Source organism: Podarcis tiliguerta (assembly GCF_965153285.1).
Source record: "Podarcis tiliguerta genome assembly, chromosome: 13".
In the NCBI taxonomy this organism is placed as follows: domain Eukaryota; kingdom Metazoa; phylum Chordata; class Lepidosauria; order Squamata; family Lacertidae; genus Podarcis; species Podarcis tiliguerta.
Window position 1 is genome coordinate 1,276,539 of NC_139546.1, and position 23,933 is coordinate 1,300,471.

The following is a 23,933-nucleotide window of genomic DNA, read 5'->3' on the forward strand; positions in this document are numbered from 1 at the left end:
CTCCTCCTCCTCCTCCTCCCCTCCGCCCCTCTTCGGCCTTCTCCCGGGTCTCCCCAGCTCAGCTCGGCTCGCAGAAACGGGAGCTGTCCAGCACGGAGACCTCCTGAAATCCTCGCGCCTCTCCTTCCTCCCACCATGTAAGAGAAATGAGCGAGGGTTCTCCAGCCCTGCCTTCGCAATGGAGGAAGATTTATTCCAGCTAAGACAGCTGCCGTGAGTAACCCGGGGAGGGAGAAGGGCTAGAGCTCTGCTGGGAAGAGGGAGGGGCGGGAAGAATAACCCAGGACCTCCAGGAGAATCGCAAGCCGCCCCCAGCCCCCTCCCTGCAGCGAGGTTTCTCTTTCCAAAGGGGGCCATTGACCTCAAGGTCTCAGGGAAGCCAGCAATTTTCCTTGCTTGCCTACGCAAGAGCCTCGCTTTATGAATGACTGTCACACCTTTTAAATCAAAACCAGGGGGTATTTTTAAGATTTCAGAAGGAACCATCCAACCCAACCGATGCTTTTGCAACTAGGGGTGCTAAATATATTCATTCTAGACACCCCCCCCCCACCGGCTTTTCCTTCTAACATGATGCCTCCTTCTGGAATGGGGAGGGGATCTTCCCTCCTCTTAAAAGAGAGCTTTGTACTCGGGTCCACCAGGTCTGGTGTTGGACATTCTGAGGCTTGGAAAAGAGGTGCTTTGCATTGCCGCACAGGGTGGGGGGGTGGGGGGGGAGGGTGCTCACTCCGTGGATATGTGCAGCCAACAGTGACACCCACACAAATGCAGGGGTTAAGGTTTCACTGCCTTCTGCTTCTCTGTGACTGTCTGGCTCTGTTTTTGTGGGGGGAGGGAAGATTATTCTTTTTTGCAGTCCAGGCACAGCTTGTGAGAGCAAATAAGATTTCTTCCTTGGCAGTCAGTGAAGACTTCTTTTAAGTATCTTTCAGGCGTTGGTATAATTAGCTCCATTTCGTGGGCATGCGGTTCTGTAGTGCACACAAGAGCACGGCCGTGAAACATTTCAGGAATCAAGACCTCCCTCCCCCACTTCAAGGCAAAGATCCGTAACTGTGCAATCTGAACCATGTCTACTCATAAATAAGTCCTGTTCAATGAATTCAGTGGGGCTGAAGAGCAGATCCACACCTTACAGTTAAAGCAAATGACTACCCCTCCAAATCCTGGGAGCCATAGTTCCCCACTCAGCTGCATTGGCAGAAGCCACAAAGACATGGTGTTGCTAAAAACAAAGAGCAGTTAGCCAGCTTCTTGCATCATGGACTACAATGCTTATGAAGAACTTGTGTATAAAATATGAATGGGCAAAGGGTGACAACCAATAGTAGAAGGAATGCACTACCATCCTCTCCAGTTTCTGGATATGTTGACCAAGGACATTCACTCTTCCAAAGCAATACTACTAATTAGGAACACAGGAAGCTGCCTTCTACTGAGTCAGACCTTTGGTCCATCTAGGGCAGTACTGGCAACACTGACTGCCAGCTGCTCTCCAGGGTTTCAGGGCAGGAGATGTCAGGGATTGAACCTGGGATCTTCTGCATGCAGAACATGTGCCCTGCCATTGAGTCGTCGTCGTCGTCATCATCATATATTATTTATACCCCACCCATCTGGCTGGGTTTCCCCAGCCACTCTGTGCGGCTTCCAAGCGAATATTAAAAACAATACAGCATCAGACATTAAAAACGTCCCTAAACAGGGCCGCCTTCAGTTGTCTTTTAAAAGTAAAATAGTTGCTTATTGCCTTGACATCTGCTGGGAGGACGTTCCACAGGGCAGGCGCCACTACCGAGAAGGCCCTCTGCCTGGTTCCCTGTAGCTTTGCTTCTCGCAATGAGGGAGCCACCAGAAGGTCCTCAGCGCTGGACCTCAGCATCTGGGAAGAATGATGGGGGTGGAGACGCGCCTTCATGCCTCTCCCCCCATTGCACTCTGGATAATATTGATACAGTGTTGTATTTCTTTGCAGGGGTAATTCTCAATTTTAGTTGTGTGCTGGCAACCATGAGAGACAGCGAGATAGAGTCTTTTATGTGGTGGCTCCACACCTTTGGACCTGCCTTCCTCCTCGCAGTGCTGTGGGGGCAGCAGCACTTCAGGCATCTTTGGATAGACTTAAAGCCTCATCCCTTTTTATTTGCCTTCCCTGTGTAACCTTTTTGCTCAGCTTGCTGCATGGAGGCTGGAATATTACAATGTCCTGGGAATTCTGAGTCTGTTTTTATTTATTTGAATCAGTTTTTATTCTTGGTTCTAGCTTGTTTTATTAATTATTTATTTTTAAAGACTTGTAGTTTTCCTCCCCCCATAATATTCTTTATTGATTTTCATTTACATACGCCACATACACATTTTGTATTACATTTTACATTTATATTTGCTCCTAAGGGCCGACTTCCTTCTTTCCTTCCTTCTTCTGGCTTTTTATATCACATCTAAATTTTTTGCATTGTCTTCATCCTTTTTGTATATTATTGATCTTCTTTCGTATTTGTCCATAGAGTGTCTATAGCCAAATAAATCCTCCTGTATATACAATTCTTATTGTCTGTCTGTATTCATTTACAACTACCATTGGTTACATTAATCACATTATACATTTTACTTTTTATTATTTTCTTTATCCAGAAATGTTCTTTGTATTTCACATTATGAGGTTCTACTGGTTTCACAATTTCACCTTATCCTTCCTATGTATGACATAATTTTTTCCCATTCTTTTAAAAATGTTTCATCGCCCTGTTGTCAAATTTCCCCCGTTAATCTAGCTATTTCTACATATTCCATTACCTTCTGTCACCATTCTTCTACTGTTGGTAATTGCTGTTGTTTCCAAACCTGGGCTAACAACTTTGCCGCTGTTGTTGCATATAAGAACAGTTTCTGGTCATTCTTAATAATGTCTTCTCCTACCATTGCCAACAAGAATGTATCTGGCTTTTTCAAGAACATATGTCTAAATATCTTCTTTAATTCATTATATATGTCTTCCCGTTGTTGTAAGCAGATTTGCGTTTTTTTATCCTTTATAATAAAATAGAATCAAAAGTGGAGTCTGCTAATAACCATTTTCCACTGCATATCATATTGTCCTCTATTTATCCTTAAAACTCTATTTATATCCATGGTTCTTTTCACATTGCAAGTGTAATTTCAGTCCTGCTAATGTTTTTAGCTGCTTACAGTGTTCTCTCAAGTAAAATTTTTAAAAATTCCCAGTCCTTGTTAAAAAAATTAACATCCTGGTTCCTGACTTTTCCAGTCATTTTAGCCATTTAGTCCATCAATTTTGTTGTCCACTCTTCTCTTGTAGGTGTTTTGTCTTTCTTCCATCTTTGGGCTAAGAGTATCTGGGCTTCCGTCATCGCATACATGAGCAGTCTTTTGAAGTCCCTTGGTATCTCTGCACCTAAAATTCCTAATAAAAAGGGTTTTGGTTTTTTAACAAAGGTTATTTAAAAACTCATTGTATATCATTTCCCAATATGCTTTTATCACCTTACAGGTCCACCACATATGATAAAGGTGACCTCTTTTTCTTTACATTCCCAGCACATATTTGAACTAGTCTTATACATTTTTGTTAACTTACTGGGAGTCAAATACCATCTATACATCATCTTCATATAATTTTCTTTCAGTGTTCTACATGCTGTAAATTATAAGTCCTCTCTCCATAGCTTCTCCCAAGAGGAGAGTTGAGTATTGCATCCAAAATCTCTTGCCCATTGTATCATTACCAAGTTAACCTCTTCATCTTTAGTATACCATTCTAACAACATCTTTTACATTTTAGACAGTGCCTTTACTTTATTTTCCAACAATTCCTTTTCAAACCTTGAGATTTCATTACTGAATCCATTTCTTTTATCCTTTTTAAATGCATCATTTAACTGATGGTATTGTAACCAATCTGTTAACAACTCTCTTATATCTTCAAAATTCTTTGGTTTCAATTGGTTCTCTACCTCTGTTAACAGCTCTTTATAAGTTCCCATTTATTTTTCGCATCCAACTTTTTCAATGGTATCACTTTTAGTGGGGAAAGCCACCATGGTGTTTTCTGCACTAACATTTTTTTTATATTTCTCTCATACACCATAAATTGATTTTTTTACCAAATGTGTTAAAAATTCTTTATGTACTTTTGTCTTTTCATACCATAGATATGCATGCCAACCAAATCTGTTATCATGACCTTCCAAATCTAGAACAACTTGTAAGCAGCTTTGGATGGGCTTTTCCTGGAAAAACAGCCCCAGTCCATTATAAAATAATAAAATAAACTGTAGTCTCTCATCAGAACCACCAGTGAAAATTTCAGAACTATCCTGATGTCTTTTTTTTTTTATAAACTTTGCAAATGGAACTAAATGGGGGGGGGCGAGGAAGAGGGGTTTGATATTTTCATATTGTCAAGACATTAGTGCCTCAAATTGCTTGCATTTAACTTTAGCCCTAGGAAACAGTTGCAAGGGCCTCAGCACCCAGCTCTAGCTAGCGAACAATGAGAATTTTTTCCAGGGTCAGTTTTATGATGAAGCAAAGCAAAGCAAAGCAATCACTTTGGGTAGAAAAGATGCTGTTTTCTTGCTTCCTATCTCAAAATGTCAATTTTAAAAAACGAAGTATCGTCCATTGTGTTTGCTGACGTGTGTACAGTATATCTAATGTGATTTTGCCTCTTTTGCTTGTGGGTTGCATTCTATACGTGTCTACTCAAAAGTAAGTCCCACTGAGTTCCATGGGACTTGCTCCCAGGTATGTGGGCATGGGATAAAGGTGGGCTGGGTAAAGGTAACCTATCATGGATAGGCATGCAGGAGAAATTCAGTTCAGCCGAATCTATGCAGTTCACTTTCTGAAACACCATGCAAACTGGGACCATCCTTTGAAATGCAAACTTATCCCAATTTTGCAATGCAGTTCTCTGACCAGACAAGGTTTACAGACATGCATGTACTGGGGAAAAGTGTACATAAAAACAAATATATTTGTGCAAATACAAGAGTGCATCATATTAGGAGAAAATGCTTGCAAAATGTATATGTTGGTCAAAACTGCCTACAAAAATGTGTTTCTTTGGAAAAAATTGCACAAAAATGCTGAAGAATTTTCATGTGGATTACAACTATTATTTTTTGCAAATTTCTGCAGAAATGTGAAGAACTAGATTTAAGATTGGAAAAATGAGAAACTGAGAGAAGGAAAATTGACAGTTCCTTCCATCCCTAGCTATGGGTACTTATTGCAACCTATTAGGTGTCATTCTCTTTTGCAGAAACAAACAGAATTTGGATTCTGTCAGGTTGTCAGGTGTCCTTCACCTTCAAGGAAAATTGCTGTGCATGGTTGTTTGACTGCAGCAGCTACAACTCACAAGGCTGAGCATGAGATCCCTTTTGGATGGGAGATTAATATAATATTAGGCACAGGTGGAAACATTCACTTCAAGCCTGAAATGCAAGCCCACAAGAAACATTGCTGTGATTTCCAAAGAGAATAAGATGATCTAGGTGCTGCATTATTGTGTAAGACACAAGCAAGGCCCCCAGAAGTTGGGCTCTGATTCCCAGCAGCCTCAGCGGCCAGCATGGCCAATGGTTAAGGGTGTTGGGAGCTCTAGTTTAACAACATCCAAAGGGCCACAGGTTCCTCACCCTTGAGGGAAAGCATTTACGTGATGCACACCTGCTTCTTCTGTACATCCATGCCATGTATTCATTATGGTTCCCACACCACTAGGGTTGTCAAGTTCCGTCGCACAGGGGAAAGTTCACGGTCAGATGAAGATGTCATTTCAGGAGAGCATGAAGTCCAAATTGAGGGTGTCCAGACGCAGTTAGAGGCTGTGGAGCTGGAAGATGGAGGGATGGTGCCAAAGGAGTTTGCAAACCCAACTGATGGTGAGTTGTGTGGACCTCTGCCCTCACTCCTGAGGAAGGAGCAAAATGTTAATATGCATTGTGAAAAAAATTAAATACCCCAAAACTTTTCATAGCTTTTCATAACTTCATTTTAACACTGTAAACATTTTTGGTCTCTTTCAAATGGATTGTGGTTGCTGGCCCATGGACCCCCCTTTTGTCTTTTAGTGGGTATTGCTATTTTTTTAGTTATTATTACACTGTACTATTATATTGTTTTGTTGTTCTAGATACGTTTATGGTGGAAGATGCGGTGGAAGCCATCGGATTTGGCAGGTTCCAGTGGAAACTCTCCATCCTGACAGGCTTAGCATGGGCAAGTAGAGGATGCTAGAAATAGCAAAGCCAAGGGAGGCCGGGGACAGGGCATGGCTGGCCCACAAACTGCAACTATTTCCCACCTTAATTTTCCTCCGTTTCCCTGGCCTGGATGATGGGAGGCATTGAGCCAGAAGAGACTGGCTTTGGGATATATGGCTTGATTTTAGGCAACTGCTGAGGCACACAGTTGCTCAGAGTCACCAGTACATGCAGTTGCCTGGCTCATGTAAGACTATACAGAACCTTTATTCTCAATAATGATGGAACTTACAGGTGGAGAATACTTTTATTTTTACATGTTTTTATTATTTGCAAAGGGGATCTTTTTATGAGTTAAGACTTTATTATCGCTTTGGGCTGTGCTGTGTCTTTGTCCTGTTATCCAGGCTGTGAGGCTTTATGATGTACATGGTTGGTTCTTTATTTGCTTTCCTTGTGCTGTGTTTGCACTTTGTTTTTGTTGCTAACAAATCAATTATATATATACATATGAAGGCAAAGAGAAATCTGGTGAACTGTCAGGGCGCTGGTGCTCTAACTAATGCCTTCTTCCTTCTTGCCCTTCTAGATGGCTGATGCCATGGAAATGATGATTCTGAGCATCCTTGCACCCCAGCTTCACTGTGAGTGGCGATTACCCACCTGGCAGGTTGCATTGCTAACCTCGGTAGGAAAATACCAGACAGCTCTTGTATTCTGTAAGGTTTTCCACTTGTTAACTGTGGGTTGTTCAAAGAGTCAAAAAACCCTTTCTGTCCAGCAAGCGCACCAGATTGTGGCACGCCCAAGAGTGTTGAAGGAATCTATTTCTCCCACAAAGACACCTGCGTGTTACAGTCCCTTGCACTGTGGCTTGCTTCATGTTCACTGAATTTCAGCTCTAAACTCTAGCATTGCTTGTTGGTGGAGGTTATTCTTCCTTTGGGCAACCTTTTCACTACCCATTGAATTGCAGGAATCTGGGGCTTGGTTAAAGGTGCCTGTTGAGGCTACACACTGTTTTTTCCACAAGGCAAAAACTCCCTTAGCTTTAATCTCTCTGGAGATAAATCTACAAGGAGTTGGACATGATTGGTGGATTTATTGTCCACCGTATTCCAGTGTAGGGTTGTGCTGATGTTTCCTGAACACAAGTCACATCCACACCATATCTTTAAACCACATTTAAAGCACACTGCTTCCCACAAAGAATCATGGGAATTGTATTTTGTCACCCTGGCTCTTTACCTGGGCCTTTGACCATTGAGATAGCTATATATTTTAGGACCTACTCTAGTTGTGATAGTAATTTGTTTTAATGCTTTATTTTATATTTCTGTAACCTGCCCTGAGACCTTCCAGTGAAGGCTGGATAATGCATCTCATCATAGTAACAATGATCATGGTGCTGGGAATGGCAAACGGCAGTCCCCAGGATTCTTTGGAGAAAGCTATGCGTCTTAAAAAGTGTTTTAAATATCTGGTGTGGACATGACCACAATGGTGCCATTAAAAGAAAAAATCTTTTACTCACTTTTCATAGCAAATTCCATTACTTGGTGTGTTACAAATTAAAACAAAACTAGATACCTCACCATTCAGATATGACAAACAAGGCAGATGATTACAACCAGCCAACTAAAAGAAACCTCAAACATGACCCAAACCATTCACCCAAAGGCTGGCAAATATCAGGGCCTTCAGCTGGTGTCAAAAGGTTTTCAGGGCAGGCACCAGCTGTAATCTCAGTGCACAGGGGGTTCCAAAGTTGGGGTGCCCCCGGTGGAAAGCCTCTCCCTCCTCCTGGCCTCAACTAAAGAAGACAGAGAGAGCCTCACAGGCAGATCTTCATAAACAGGCCAGGCTGCGCAGGAGAAGCCTCGCTGTGCTTTGTTAAGTCCACAAAGTCGTAGGGTTGTAGAGCTGGAAGGGTCATCAAGTTCAAGCAGTGGTTGCAATGGGGTGGTTGGGGGGGCGGTAAGCCCCGGGTTCCATGACTGCGGGGGTGACAAGAGGTCACCCTGTGGGGGCTTGCGGCGGCGTGCGTAGCCATTGCGCTGTTGCAGCTGCATGTGGAGGATCCTCCGTTCACGGCTGCAGCCACGAGCAGAGGACCCCGGCACCGTCCATATAGCGCTGGAGCAGCGCTGGCTGCAAACTGCTGTACAGCACATGTGTGGCACAACTACGTACAGCTCATGTGTGCAACACCGCACATGCGCTGTACTTGGCGGTTTGCTGCGGCGCTGCTCTAGCGCCATACGGACAGTGCCAGGATCCTCTGCTCGTTTGCGGTTGTAGCGGCAACAGAGGGCTCCTGGCACCGTCCATACGGCACTGGAGCGGCGCTGGCAGCAAGCCGCTATACAGCACATGTGCGGTGTCACTATATACGGTGCATGCATCGCACGTAGTGACGCCCGCCCATGCGCCCTCCGTAGTGACGCCCGCCCCGGGTGTCACAGCGCCTTCCTTTGCCCCTGAGCCCAAGGCAGGAATCACAACTAAAGAATCCCCAGCAGGTGGCCATTCAACCTCAGTTGAAGTGACTTGAAGCAGGTTCAGCAGCCAGGACCATCCTTTCAGAGTTGGTGGTTCATTTCCCCCCGAAGAGCCACCCAGGAGAGACGCCAAGAGCTAGGGGCAGCTTCTGAAGCAGCTCAGTGGGCAGCCCCACACAGAGTGCATTGCTGTAGTCCAAGAATGTGTGGATCACTCTGGGAAGGCTCTCTGTGTCCTGAAATGGCCACAGCTGGCAAACCAGATGTGACAGGTAAAAGACACTCATTGGGCTGTATGACTGATTCCACCATGCAGTTAGCAGATGATTATAACAAAAATCTGTACATAACCTGTTATGTACTGATGTTCTCACCCTGGGCCAGCAGGGGGTTACTGTAGATAGTTTTCACTCAGGTCCACGTCAGTTATTTTAGGCGTGAAACCCTGGGTTGTTGTTGCTACAATGTTGACAGCCGGCTCCTATAAAAGGAGGCCGGCTGAGCTGTTTGGAGTTCAGTCTGTCCAGCTTACAATAAAGAGCTGCTCTGGAGAGATCACTGTGTCGTCTGATATGTTCGCCCACAACTTAACACAACCCTCCCCATATAGCCCCAATGTTACCAGGCCAAAGCTCTGAGGTCAGATTTCCCGCACCCCTCTCCCCTAAAAACGGAAAGATTGATATGAGGAATTTAGGATGGATATATCTGTCTCTCACTCCTCACAATATTGCCGTTTTACTGTCAGCCTCTAAGATGCTATCTGTCAACCATTATAACAGATCTCCCATACCCTGTGAGATCATCAAAAAATTGGACATTTTGTCAAGTTGTGGCTCAAAATTCAGATGTTTGTGTGCCAAATTCTAGTTCTGAGATCTTGCCAAACTTGGTCTAAGAATGTCTTCTTCTTCTTCTTCTTCGCTTTCTTTTCTAGATGGTTCTCTCAGAACACTCCCAGTTCAGCCTGTGAATAACAAATATCCTTTCTTTCGCTTGATGCAGGTGGTGTTTATGGGAATGATGTTCAGTTCCACACTCTGGGGAAACATTTCAGACCAGTATGGCAGAAAAACAGTAAGTCTCCAGCCTTCCCCTGAAGTATTTGCCAGGCAGAACTGAGTGCCACGAAGGCCCTCTGTGCTTAGGCAGTGGGGCTTCAAACCGGGTGGTGTACCTCTCTGCCACTACTTGGGACTAATCTTTCCAAGTCTGACTCGGTTTAAATTCAGTTCACTCCTCCCTTCCACATTCTTGGGCTGTAATTACCTTTCTGCTTTTCTTTTGAGTTACAGCAGGGAACCTGGGACCACCAGATGATGATCATGGGACTACAACTCCCATCATCCCTCACTGTAGGTCATACTAGCAGGGGCTGCTGGGAATTGGTGTCCAACAATATCTGGAGGGCCACAGATTCATTTTCCTTGGTGTAAGATATAGTGGATATTTATTAATTTATTTATAAATATAGCTATATATGACTAATTGTTTTTTTTTAAAAAAAAACAATAGAGCAGTTTAGAACAGCTGTACATAAAACCATACAATAAAAACCATTAAAAAATGTTTAAATCAGAAATCAGCTAACTATTGTGGCAAGATGCATTCTTAATCGCTGGTATAGGCCTGGAGGAATATATCCCCCCCCCCCGCATGTTGAAACGGAAAGTGCCTGATGAATTTCTAGTGGCAGGGTGTTCCACAGGGCTGGGCCAATGAGACTAAATGCTCAGTTTCTCATTGTTGTCAAATGAGTCTCACCAACTCAGGGAACAACCAACAATGCCCCAAAGTTGTTCAGGGTTTTATAGAGAAACACAAGGGCATGAACCTGGTTTAGTAGTAGATGGGCAGCCAGTGCAGACACTTCAAGAATGGGGTCACATGTTATGTGCCATCTGATAGGCGTATTCTGTGCCAGCTGGGGCTTCTGAACCAGGCCCAAGGGTAGCCCCAGGTAGAGCGCGTTGCAGTAATCCAGTCTTGATATTGACAACACAGGCTTTATGGTTGGCCCTGTAAGAGAAGGAGAATTGCTTTTGAAGTCAGGAAGAAGCTTGTCAGAGAGTATGGCAGTGGTCTTCTTTCAATTTTGTATTTCTTAATCCAATGCAGGGGTTAAAGATCAGTGTGCTCTGGACCTTATACTATGGTATTCTTAGCGGTTTTGCACCCGTTTACAGCTGGATCCTGGTGCTGAGGGGGCTGGTGGGCTTTGGCATCGGAGGAGTCCCTCAGTCGTAAGTCAATATTCCCATTCCTTGCCCCTCCCTTCCTGGTGGTTTTAGTGCTTTAGAGCCAGTGGGGTGTAGTGGTTAAGAGCGGTAGTCTCGTAATCTGGGGAACCGGGTTCGCGTCTCCGCTCCTCCACATGCAGCTGCTGGGTGACCTTGGGCTGTTCACACTTCTCTGAAGTCTCTCAGCCCCACTCACCTCACAGAGTGTTTGTTGTGGGGGAGGAAGGGAAAGGAGAATGTCAGCCACTTTGAAACTCCTTTGGGTAGTGATAAAGTGGGATATCAAATCCAAACTCCTCTTCTTCTTTTTCTTCAGTTGAAAAGCTGAGTATGTCCCAAACTTCTTTTGCATTTAGTAACTGCCTTCCATCTTCCCCACCCCAAAGCATTATGGCCATCTTCAAATATCTAAAGGAGCTCAGCTAAACTGCAAAGCACTTCCGTTTGGGAAGCCCAACCTTTTCAGCTGCTTACATTTAGCAGTGTGGATCCAGGTGCCTCTGGGAAGGCAAACGTGGCCCAGACAAGGGCGGAATTCAGAGATGAAAATGGCAGAAATAATTGGCGGGGCAGGAGAGATCAGTCCTGAATAAGGCATGGGCTCCTGAACTGGGAGGATGAGGCATCCCCAAGAGTTGTGCCCCTGGAATGACTCCAGGCCTGCTTTGCTCTGGTCAGAAGAAGCACTTTGCCTTCCTTCCTTCTCCCCATTCATTGGACCTGTGAACATGGATCCTCTGCCCCACAGGTGGGCTGTTTCAAAGCAACCTGAGCAGGTCTTTAATCAATGGCTAATGGGCTTCCTTCATGGGCACCAGCATCCACTTGAAAATAAAGCCAGCCCCCACCCCCACCCCTCAAGTTTTTTCAAGAGCCAGAACAAAATCAAACCAAAGCTTTCAGAAACATTACAGAGTGATGAATTTCCAAACCACAAATCCATGGGGAAACCACCAGTTTTGGACTCTGGACTCCACTATATCAGCTGCCAAGCACTGAATTTGCCCAAGTCTGCCAAGCGATCCTTAGCAAGAGAATCTTATTAATGCCATTTGATTCAAACATGTTAGCTCTGCTCCTGGGATATGTTCCTTTTTCTGAGGATTTGTGTGATATATTCCTTTGTGTGATATTTTTCCTTTGCATATTACATTTACTGAAGACATTTTTATATCACGTTTAGAAGTCATCTGCCTCCCCCAAATAGATAATTTATATTTATAATATTTTGTGTGGTTGTGGTGTGTAGGTATATCAGTTGTTTGGACAGGGGAAATAAAGTTGTATTAAGTTCTTCCCGTGTCAGTTCCCGGAGGAAGCCCATCAGATTTCCAAAGGCACACGCCCTCTGTGTGTTCCTTGTGACTTTGCCTCCTCTCTTTCCTTTCTCTCCAGGGTGACGCTGTATGCAGAATTCCTCCCAATGAAATCTAGAGCAAAATGCATTTTGTTAATTGAGGTAGGTGAAAAAACAAAGAGGCGTGAGGCTGTTGGCAGGAAAGGGGCTGCCCTTCTGCTCCAAAAGGCCCTCCCAGGACAGAGAGCATCCCAAGCGAAGGCTCAGATGTGATCAGGAGATCAGTGGGAGCTCCTTCCTTCAAAGCCTTTCCGGGGGGGGGGGGGAGGCAGCTGGCCCTCAGCCCGTTGCTGCTGTGGTTCATGCTTTCAGCCTTCCCACAACTGGGGCTTTCCAGATGTTTTAGCTTCTAGCCCCATCAGTCGCAGTGAGCACAGTGAACTGTCAGGGATATTTTCAATATGATTTTTAAAAAATCTATTTATTTTTTTAAACAAGAAATACATTTAAATAGCACACAATAACAAGCCCCTCTTGAAATGCGATGCTCCTCAGTCAAGTGCAAAGACCCTTGGAATGTCTCACTGCTCAGTAGAGAGAAAAGAAAAACTGCAAAACTGAATGAAAGTTAATATTAAACATACCTGCAAATGTGGGTTATTTTATTCACATTCCCTGGAAAAAAGAAAAATTAATAATATTGGTGTTGGGGTAGTAACATTTTTAAAAGGTTATGCTTTCTTTATAAATATCAAGATATTGTCTTTGAGGTCTTATGACAGTGCCACTTAAAGCTGAAAGCTTACTTACTTATTCCAAATGCCTGCTCTTCAGGCATCGTAGAACATGTTGCAGCAAGGGCCAAGAACAGAGATGTATTGTTATTCACCTGTTGCGATGGGGCTGACATCTCCAAACCCGCTTCCGTCCTTCCACACGGGCAGGTCTTCTGGGCCATTGGGACCGTCTTTGAGGTTCTCCTGGCGGTGTTCGTGATGCCCACCCTCGGTTGGCGCTGGCTGCTCATCCTTTCGGCGGCCCCCCTTCTGCTCTTTGCCATCTTGTGTTTCGTAGGTATTCCTTCTGGCTTCCCAAAGTCTTGGGGGGGGGGGGACACGGCTTCAGATTAGTCCTGTCCATTTGGTTGGTCTCCTGCCTTTGGACAGAAAGTGATTGTAAGAAATCAATATTTTAGCGTGGCAGCGCACACACTTGACATCAGGCAGACACTTTCACTGTACTCTTTTCGGCACCTGCCAAAAACATTTTTTGGGCGGGGCAAGACTATCCAGATATATACACTATTGACAAGTGTTTTAATCAGGCTTTCAGCTTGTTGGGTTCTTTAAAAATGTTTTAGATAGTTGTTTTTTTAAAAAAACTAATTGATAATTTCATGTTTTGTTCTTTTTTTGTAAACCATTTTGAGGTGTATTTTTTGCGATCAATCAGTATATAATTTTTATGAAATGAATAAAATAAATTTATCATACCTTTACAGTGGTTACCGGAAAGTGCGCGATACGATGTGCTATCTGGGAACCAGGAGAAAGCCTTTGCCACTTTGAAGCGGATAGCGACTGAGAATGGAGCTCCAATGCCTCTGGGGAAACTGATCATCTCCAGGCAGGTGAGTGCAGGCAGACCAGCACTCCTGGGGGTGGGACTAGATGACCTTTGGGAGCCTTCCAACTCTGCCATTCTGGGGTTCTATGAAACCACCACCCCAAAATCCAGCGAGCTTCAACAAAAGTGTGCATGGATCACTTGGCTCAGACCTGGGATTATTTATTTTCTTCATTTGTCTGCAAGACTTGTATCTCACTTCATTAAAATGTCTGAGATGTCTTACAATAAATAATATGTACAACATCAGTAAAAAATATTAAAATAACATATGAAAACTAGCTAAAATAAAAGTGTATTTGCTGTAAGCAGGGGAGGGGAGGCAGGCATATTATGGGTGCCGCCTCTGAAAAGGCCCCATCCCAGGTACTCAACTGGGCCATATCCACACCCTGCACATAAAGTGCTATGATACCAAACAGTTATGGCTCCCCGCAAAGAATTATGGGGACTGTAGCTTGTTACAGGTGCTGAGAGTTGTAGAAGCCCCCCTTCCCCTCCCAGAGCCACAATTGCCAGAGTTCCCTGAGAAGAGGGAGTGGTTGTTAAACCACTCTGGGAATTGCAGCTCTGAGAGGGGAATCAAGGATTCCTTGGGCAAAGCAACATTGATTTAGAGTGGTATCATAGTGCTTTAAATGTATGGTGTGAATGTGGCGCTGCTAATTTCTGACAGCTGGGAAGCTGCCACAGGGACTCATCAGATGAATGAGGAATGCCAGGCAAACTCCTAAGAAATCCATGGTGCCCCCCCCCCCTTTGGCTGATGTTTTCAGACAGCACCCAGCTTCCCTACATCTATGTATATGTTTGTTTCCAAACAGGAAGACAGAGGGAAGATGAGGGACCTCTTCACCCCCCAGTTTAGATGGACAACCCTCCTGCTTTGGTTTATATGGTAAGAGGAAGATAGAGAAGATTCAGGGTCGGCCTGCCTCTCTGAGATTTATTTATTTTATTTATTAGACCTACTGTATATAACCCCCTTTCATCATGGGATCTGGTGGCCTGAGGGCAAGTTGGCACATCAGTCGGGTGGCCCTGTGGCTTGGTTTGCGCCCTCGGGGCGCAGATCTGGCAGCTTTATAGAGTCACGTGGGATCTCAATTGGCTTCTCAAGCCCCACGATCCCTGCTGGATCTGACTAATGCAGTACCACCACCTGGCCACCTGACGTGGGGGCGCTGCAATGCCTGGCTCTTTTTGCCAACATCCCTGATGCAATGAGAGGCTGGGGCAGCCAAGGTGGGGGGAAACTCACTTGCAAAAGGGGGAATGCACTCTTTAAAAGTGCAAGAGACGAGGCTGTGACCTGATTAAAGACATCCTAGTTCATCCATCACATATGCTCTAGTCAATTAATTGATTAATGCAAATGCTTAAATAGCCAGAGGTGTAAATTAGTGCACCCCACTTATTCTGCTGATTAAAACTTGTGCACTTAAATTCATATTTCTTTAACCGAGCAACAGCCCCACTGCAAAAAAAGTGTTTCCCTCTAGTGCGAAAGAGAAAAAAAGGAGAGCCCTTGAAAGCTGTTTTTGTAAGTGCTTGTGTTAAAATTGATCAGGACCCCTCTCTATTTTTGGTCAAAAACATTAAAAGTGCAGCCCAAGGAAAAGGGAATTTAGCAGATGCTGTTTGCTAAATGCTGACCTGCAGGTTCCTTCTTTGACACGGTCAATGCGTTAAACAAGAGGCAAAGGGAATGGGATAGATTCATGGAGGAGGCGATCAGTGGCTCTGAGCCACAATGGCTATGCTCTGCCTCCAAAGCCTCTGCAGGCAGCTTTGCTTCTGCATAGCAGCTGCTGGAAGGGCGGAGGGCGGAGGGCTCTTGTGCTCCTGTTCTGCTCCCTGCTTTCCCACAGGAAACTGGTTGACCACTGCAAGAACAGGATGCCGGACTAAAGGGGCCATTGGCCTGATCCAGCAGGCTCTGCTTATGTTCTTACGTTCAGAGGACGAGTGACTGAATATATGACACTGGATTTGTACTGTGGCAAGCTAACTGCGAATTACAATGCGGACCAAGGTTGCCCCTGGCCACCCCAGCCGACTGTGAGCTTGAACCTAGCTGCACTGTGCGCACACATGCGCAATGTCATTCCCCCCGTTGGATCCTGAGCCTGCAGCCCCTCCCCACCCCAGATTCAGGGCCATGCCATGTTCCTTTTCAACACTCTCTCTGCTTCTCTTCACTCCAGGTTCTCCAATGCCTTTTCTTATTACGGCTTAGTTTTACTCACCACGGAGCTCTTTCAAGCAGGAGACCTCTGCAGCTGTGAGTACAACAGGCAGGGAGTTTCCAGGGGGCGGCTGCTGCCAGACTAAAATACCATTTTCTTGCAAACGCTGTCACAGTTCCAGCTCCTTTGATCCAAGTGGTCAAGTGGGCATACATAGGGAGAGGAGATCTCGCAGGTGACACTCACAACTCGGTGGTTCACCTCGCAACTTAAAATTGCAGCAGGGGCACACCAGGCCCAAAGGTGCAAGGGTGCATGTGTGCGCGGGGGGGGGGGGGGGGAGAGGCTGGAACGATTTCTTAAAATATCACCTATTCACCCTCCTCCTCCTCCTCCTCTTCTTGCTTCATCTAAGTATCCAGCAAGAGAAAAGCAGTGAAGGCCAAGTGCAGCCTGGCCTGTGAATACCTGACTGAAAAGGACTACATCGACCTCCTGTGGACCACTCTCTCCGAGTTCCCAGGTAGACTGCTGGGAAATTAAAGGCTCCGATTAGCCGAGTGGGAAAACTTGCACATTTGTTCAGAATCTAATTAAAACTATGTAGCTTAATTAATTCAACAAAACTGATGAATGTGATCCAGTGACACCAGCTATTCCAAGTCATTCCAGCACCCCTGCCTCCTTCTGCTCCCCTAGGAAATCCCACCCTCACCCCCAGGGGGTGGGCAGTATCACCCACTTCGGGAACTGCTGGTGTTGACCATGCTGAGCAAGTTGGACTCATGATCTGACTCAATATAAGACAAATTCCTTTGTTTCTGGATTTGTATCTCATTCTTATGGTTAAAGTCTCAGCAATTCTCTTTCTCTCTCTGCTGCTGTAAACTGCCTTGAACATGTGCCAGAGAAGCACCAGTCTTTTAAAGAAAGAAAGAAGCAAGCGAGCGAGCAAGCGACCCACTAGATTTCATGCCTTTGCACTAGTCCTATGGATGTTCAGAGCACACCAACCTCAGAATTGCCTCCATGACCCATCTGAATTGGGCGCTGCACAGCAGCCAGAGAGGCAGGGAAGGCTTTGAAAATAAGTTCAGAAAAGTTGCTAGCCAGAACAAGCAAATCCACAAGCCCATTGCCCCAGAAGAGCTTATGTTAGTCATTTATGGCCTGAAAAAAGCAACAGCTTCCACAACTGCTGCTCTGCCTGCTTGACATGAAGGCTGTGGCCATGCACACGGGCGAGCAGAGAGCTACTCACAAGCCTGTTTCAGTCAGTAACATCTTCCTCTTCCTCCTCCTCCTCCAGGTGTTCTAGTGACCTTATGGGTTATTGATCGGATTGGGCGGAAGAAGACAATGGCCCTCTGCTTCTTTGTCTTTGCATTTTGCAGCCTCCTACTCTTTCTCTGTGTTGGAAGGTGAGCAAAGTGATCCAGACCAGCTGGTGGGGGGAACCCACCCAACCCTGCAAATGCCCCACCCCCACAAGGAAGGCACTGCAAAGCACTTCGGGGGGGGGGGGGCTGGGACATGTTCAAAGTTGTGCTACAAATGCTTTTACCCAACTGTGTGGAGGTTCTCCATACCGGTGTGAGGAGCAGGCAGTCTGCACACCTGCAAATTCTGAACTTTCAGGCAAACCCGGAGCAAAGTATTTCAGAGGTTCCACATGGGGGATACAGAAAGAGCATTAATCGTGGTAAAGGGAAGGTTGCAGACCAGTACAAAGAATTTAAATGGTAGCTTTAGTGATGCTTCTGCCCTCCACTTCCCATTTTTGGTCTTCCAAGAGACCACAGAAAAGACTAAGGATGGTCCTTAGCCTGGGTGACTATGCTCTGCCTCCGCAGTCAGAGGCAGAAATGCTTCTGAATCCCAGTTGCTGGAGGGGAGAGTCCTCCTGTGCTTGGGTCCCGCTGGTGGGTTTCCCATTGGGGCACCTGGCTGGCCACTGTGAGAACAGGGTGCTGGACTGGACGGGGCCCCTTAGGCCTGATCCAGCAGGAGGCTGTTATTGTTACACACCACCCCCATCTGCACAAATGGTGCAAGATCTCAGGGTTGGAGGCATGCTTACCAGGGGCTGTGTTCCCTTTTGGGACAATGAGGCACAGCAGAGACTGCAGTGTCTTCGTGATATAGGGTTTTATTTACACTGACATACAACCTGCACCTAGATGCAGTGGCGTAGCTGGGGGGGCGGGAACTGGAATTTTGGGGAAGGGAATTTAGGGGAATCTGAACCCCAACAAACCCATAACATCATGTTCTTATGATACAGCAGTACAATGAGTGCGCCCTGTCAAAATGTACCAGCATCTATCTTCTCAAAACAAAAACACTGTCCTTTTGTCCTTACAGGAAAGTTCTCACTGTGTTATTGTTCATTGCAAGGGCTTTTATTTCGGGAGGATTTCAAGCCGCCTACGTTTACACCCCTGAGGTAAGAAAACGAGAAGCCACATATTCTGTGAGGAGGGGGCTTGCCCGGGACCAGGATTTGGGGCAGGCCTGAGCAAAGGAGCATCTGTAGCAAGGAGGTCTTGATGGGGTGGGGCAGGAGCATCGTGGTTGGCGTGGAAGAGCAGAGACTGTGACACCAAGCCCTGTAGGGTCTCTGGGATTTCTCCGTTTCCATGGAGCACATGGGAGAGAGAGGCTTGTGCTGCTGCCTCCAGAGGGCTTGCTGTGTTCGTTGTGTTGTCTCTTTCACAACAATCCCTTGCAGTTCCGTGTAATTTTAGGGTTGTGGGGGCCCCAGAATGCACTACAGATTCTGAGTAAACATTAGGAAAGACTTTCTGATAGTAAGAGCTGTTGGACACCTCAGGAGGTGGTGGACTCTCCTTCCGTGGAGGTTTTGAAGGAGAGGTTGGGAGACCATCTGTCAGGGATTCTTGAGCTGTGATTCCTGCATTGCAGGGGGTTGGACTAGATGACCCTTGGGGTCACTTCCAACTCTACAATTCTGCAATCCTATGATTCATGAGATCCAGCAAGTACCTCCTCAGTTGGCAGCCGCCTCCACCTTTCCCGCTTGCCCAGTGGAACATGGAATGTGTGTGTGTGGTGATCCCAGGATCTCATGTTGTGTTTTTATTAGCATATGGGACCTGCACACCCTTCTCAGCCATTAGCACCAGCCATGAACGTCTGCTTTTGACCTGGAGGAATCCCTGCCCCCAAATCTCAAATGCTTGAGGGCAGCATGTCTTGGCCCGTTGCTTGGGGGCTGCTTTCTGCATATGACCAGAAGCATCCTTTCCCTCCACTGCCCCTTATCACCTTTCTGGTGACTATTCAGAGATCCAGAGAAGTGAGGCATGTAGAATCATAGATTCATAGAGTTGGAAGAGACCCCACGGGTCATCTAGCCCAAACCCTTGCAGTGCAGGAATCTCAGCGCAAGATGTCCCCATGTGCCAATGCACGTATGAATTTCTCCTTAGGTTTACCCCACGGCCACTCGTGCTCTGGGTCTCGGGACCTGTAGCGGGGTAGCCAGAGTCGGCGCACTCATCACACCATTTATCGCTCAGGTAACAGTGTGTTAAATTCATTCCTTGATCAAGGTGGGTATTTCAGAATGTCCTGGGGTTGCTAGTTAGGGTCCTGGGATGAGGATTTTGGAGGGGAGAGAGAGCTGGGTTGTTGCTACACAGAGGCATAGAGTTTGGACACTAAATTCTACATTTGCTAGGCCTGTTTTTGCATCCTGAACCTTATTCCTAAGAATTCCAGGTCCCCTGTGTGCTAAAGGGGAACCCGTGCTACTATGTGCAGCTGCCCCCCCATCAAGTAAATAAATAAGAATACTTAACTAACTGACCAATTGCATCACAGATAACTCAGTTCTGCCCCCCTAACATAAAGCCTGCCCCCCCCAATTAATCCGTGCCCACAGGCATTTGGGTGGCCCCTGCGAGATGATGATGCTGGGCCAGATGGGCCCTTGGCCCGAACCAGAAGCATCTTATGCTCTTTAACATTCAGCTCATCTACTCCAACCCTTAATGGTGAACCCAGGCAACTCATATGTGTAGAGCTCTCTGACCCTGAGAGTTGGCTCAGAGGCCCTCCTTCTGTGTCTGCCTTTGCTGACTCCCCCCCCCCCTTCCAGGTGATGCTGGAGTCCTCTGTCTATTTGACGCTGATAGTCTACAGCGGCTGCTGCATCCTGGCTGCTCTCGCTTCTTGCTTGCTGCCCATCGAAACCAAAGGCCGCGGCCTGCAGGAATCCACCCACAGGGAGTGGGGGCAGGAGATGTTTGGGCGCGGAGTCCCACACTCAAACTCTGGGTCTCAGGGGTGATGACGCGACGCGCTGGCCCAGCCGCAAGGTCATCCAAGGAGTTTCCGCCCCTCCAGCTCTGGCACCCGAGAAGCAGAATGTCTTGTCACTGCCGTGTGTGTGCAAAAGCAAGAACGCTCCACCTGTGTCCTGGGCGCCTTTTTTCACTCGCACCCATCACTGTCCACTTGTGCAAGGAGAGGTATTAAATCTGGAGAGTGAACGTGCGGGAGAGTTTCGGGGGAGGAATGTGATGCAGCCGGGGAGGAAGAGAAATGGGAGCCTTTGCCAAACGGTCTGCCCCTTCGTGTGGTTGATGACAAACAAGCTTAGTTTCTTGACGCCAAGTGCTCCATGCCAAGCAGGCAGATCGATGGACAGGATTTGGCTCTGTACAAATGCCCTCAATGCCAGGAAGTGGGCTTGCAGATCTGTGCCCCAGATCCCAGTGCAGCCCTCCATCAGTCTCATGCACTTGTGAATTAATCACTTGCCTTGCACTCCCATCAACATCCACAAACGACCATCAGCCTTTGAGAGCTTCTTTGCCAGAGAGGTTCTGAGTCTTAAAGAGCAGCTGGGAACTTCAGCAAATGCTGCTCTGAGAGCTCTTCTACTAACCACAAAGAAACAAAGAAAACCACCACTTTGCTTGCCCTAGAGATGAAGTCTGCAAACAGGGCCATGCATTTGGGATGTTGTGCGCAAGCAGTCCTCATGGCAGCGCAGAAAGGGGCAGCTGAAGGACTGAAAGGATGTTCCTAAGAGGAACATTTAAGCATCTGATGCTTTTTCGTTTAGAAACATGGCAACTTGAAGGGAGGACAGGAGAGAGTTCTATGAGATTATGGGTGGCGTGGATAAATTCAATAGCGAAAAGCTTTTCTCATAATATTTAAACTCAGGATCATCCAGAGAAACTGGGGGGCAGCAGATTCAGCACAGACAAAGGAAATTAATTCCTTCATTTAAAGACTTCATTGATTTATGGGTTATATGGCTTCTGGCAAATTCATGGAAGAGGCTATTTGTCCTGATGACCTCATAGAACCTCCAGTTTCAGGGACAGTCTATGCCACCCAAAACAATTAGCTGGGGTGAACAAGAGCAGTGGAGAGGCTGTTGGCTTCAAGGCAAGTTTGTGGGCTTCCCAGAGGCATCTGGCTGGTCCCTGTGGAACAAAGGAACGCTGGACTACACAGATCTTTCTGTTCACCCATCAGAACAGGAAGCAGAATTTCATTTTCTTGGGGTTCATTTCCCTGTCAGTAAAGCCAGTGAGAACCTGCTATTGTGATTCCAGGTGTGTATGCATTCAGAAATACATGCTGTGGCTCTCTCCGTTGGGTCCCAGCCCCTGTAACACTTTGCTGGGGCTGTTTCTGCAGTTGTCTGGTCAGTCAGTGATCCAAGGGTTGACGTGGAAAGTCAAGAGCCCATGCATGATGGGGATGGCGTTTGGCCTCTATGCTTAATCCCTCATGTCTTGGAATTTTGAACAATGAAAAAAGTAGGAGTCCTTGCTCTCCAGGAAAGGGGTTCCTCGGCCCAATTTATTTCATACGCCAAGATTTAGAAAACTCCCAAAATGAATGAACACATTGAATAAAACTACCCTATAAGGAGAAGCAGGTACAAATAAGAGCCCTGCTGAATTGGGCAGATGTCCATTCAGCCCAGCATTCTGCTTCTGTCAGTGGGCAGCCCATAACTGCTAGGAAGCAGGACATGAAGGCAACTGCTCTCCCTGCGGTTTCCCCTCCCTGCCTGATGTTGCAGAGGTAAATTGCCTCCAGACAAGGTGGTGCCATTTAGTTGTCATTCATAGCCATTGATAAGTGTATCCCATGTGAATTTGTAGGTGCTTATTTGCATGTGAAAAGGGCTGTTAAGGATTGCAAGGAACATCCACTGACATCAGGGTCCCTTCCAACTCTACAATTCTATGATCAGATGGACTTCAAGAGGCAGAATCCATGAAGATGGTCTGCATTTGTGCAACTGTGCTGTGCCTGTTTCTGTGCGGGTGGCTCTAATCCTACTAATGGGGTTGTTTTTAAGTCCAAGAGGACTTGTCGGATGGAAATACATTGTGCAGCTTTCCCTTTCCCTGCTGCAGCCAACCTGAAGCTCTTGACCCTCATGTGGTCCCAGAGGCCTTTTGATCTGGGGCTTCTCATTTGGGAGAGAGATCCCTCCCCACACACATTAAAAGCTTCATAGGCTAGAGCCAGGCAGGACATATGATACCATGGTAGCTGCTGAATTCAAAATATCTGTATGACAAAACCAACCTTCTTTGAATTAGGTATGCTTGTGCTTTATTCAGTCCTATGGAAAAGTATAGTGTCACAAATTTTGTTTAACAGAGATGGCCATCAATGTGGGGGTTGTTCTGTTTGAATCCATAAGATTTCGCTTGGGTAACAGAAACCAAGATTTAATTTAGTAAAAGCTCTTGACTCTTATGGAAATCTGTGTTGTTGTCTTTTCTGGAAAACTGATTCTCTATATAAAATCTGGCATTGATGCCTTAGGCCTACAAACTCCTGGAAACCATTAAAAAATAAAAAATCACCAATGTAAAAATATCACTTGGAACTGAACTTAATTGTGTGTTCAGAGTTCTGTTGGTTGTCCAGTTTGTTGATGTGCAAAGCTATTGTGGAGGAAAAGTGATTCTTTCCATACTCTGTGATGAATGGTCTTTGTGTATTGCTCAATGCTTGCTGGAATTGGGGTGGGGGGAGAACACTTGAATGTCTCTACTGCGTTATGTACAGTTTCTAAACTAGGTGTGCATTCATGTTGAAAATAAGACTTCTGTAAAACTGAAGCTTCTTGTACTCAATTTTTGTTTCTCTGTTAATGATGCAAAATCAGATGATTTGATTCCACACTGGATATTTTATGTTGAATAAATGAATAGTTTCTACAATAGTGAGCTTTATGGGAGCTTTTGTGGCTACTCTGTGCCCAAAATGTGGGCCACCTCTCCTCCCTAGGTTTTCAGGACACACCATTCTCAAAAAGCCTATTTATGTCACCCAGCATGGATGGACTTGGACCACAAACCACCCAAGAACTGGTGGAGTAGCCCTTCCTCTCATTTACTAGCTGTTGGTCTTTTTTCCATCCCACTCAACAATGACCGGACATTTCCTTCTCCTGTCCTACTAAGTGTGGGGTGTCCACAGGCCATGTGCTTTGTGGTTAACTCCCCAGGTTAATTCTCAGCATCTCTAGTTAAAATGACCTCAGGGAGCAGAGTTGGCCAAGAGCTGAGGTCTAGGGGAAGCCCTGTCAGGTTCCATTTTTAACTCCAAGGTTAAGCAGATAGCCCTGGCCTGATGTAGAGAGTAGCCTCATGAGATGATGGAACAACCTGGCAGCAAAGTTTAGGCACAACAAGGTGCTGCTTCAGGAGGACCACATTTAGGGGCTTATCCAGACATGGGCTTGTCCTGTGTCTAGAAAGCAGGGATCCAAGCAGTCTTCTTCATGTCCCGCACTTTCTAGGCACAGGTCCTCATTGTTTTGCCCTTGCCCT

General features: G+C 46.0%; 1 protein-coding gene and 1 long non-coding RNA gene across 4 annotated transcripts; one reads left to right on the forward strand and one right to left on the reverse strand.

The window, feature by feature from the left end:
• The first annotated feature begins 12 nt into the window (after positions 1-12).
• Positions 13-23,321, forward strand: SVOP (SV2 related protein). Of its 3 annotated transcripts, none has more exons than XM_083407303.1 (16): positions 13-213; positions 5,755-5,915; positions 6,167-6,252; positions 6,826-6,924; positions 9,743-9,814; positions 10,856-10,980; positions 12,373-12,436; positions 13,219-13,344; positions 13,776-13,904; positions 14,725-14,798; positions 16,108-16,184; positions 16,505-16,612; positions 17,399-17,510; positions 18,454-18,535; positions 19,542-19,631; positions 22,245-23,321. In XM_083407303.1, the coding sequence occupies exons 1-16, from the start codon at positions 179-181 to the stop codon at positions 22,260-22,262; spliced, it is 1,458 nt and encodes a 485-aa protein (XP_083263429.1). In that variant the 5' UTR covers positions 13-178; the 3' UTR covers positions 22,263-23,321. The 3 variants fall into 3 exon arrangements, with proteins under 3 accessions (XP_083263429.1, XP_083263428.1, XP_083263427.1); XM_083407302.1 differs by having other exon boundaries at positions 14-213; positions 20,213-23,321; XM_083407301.1 differs by lacking the exon at positions 13-213 and having other exon boundaries at positions 3,962-5,915; positions 20,213-23,321.
• LOC310661415 lies at positions 1,493-5,800 on the reverse strand. Its single transcript, XR_014503936.1, has 2 exons — positions 5,701-5,800; positions 1,493-3,427 (listed from the first exon to the last, which is right to left on the reverse strand). It is a non-coding gene; the product is annotated as an uncharacterized lncRNA (long non-coding RNA).
• Positions 23,322-23,933: the final 612 nt, after the last annotated feature.

What these genes read in the sequence shown, in the direction of transcription:
- SVOP (XM_083407301.1), top strand. Translation starts at nt 5,693, where the DNA reads ATGCACACCTGCTTCTTCTGTACATCCATGCCATGTATTCATTATGGT. An exon ending in TCTTTGCCATCTTGTGTTTC is followed by an intron (nt 13,345 to 13,775) that starts GTAGGTATTCCT and finishes ATACCTTTACAG; the next exon opens with TGGTTACCGGAAAGTGCGCG. An exon ending in CACTCTCTCCGAGTTCCCAG is followed by an intron (nt 16,613 to 17,398) that starts GTAGACTGCTGG and finishes CTCCTCCTCCAG; the next exon opens with GTGTTCTAGTGACCTTATGG.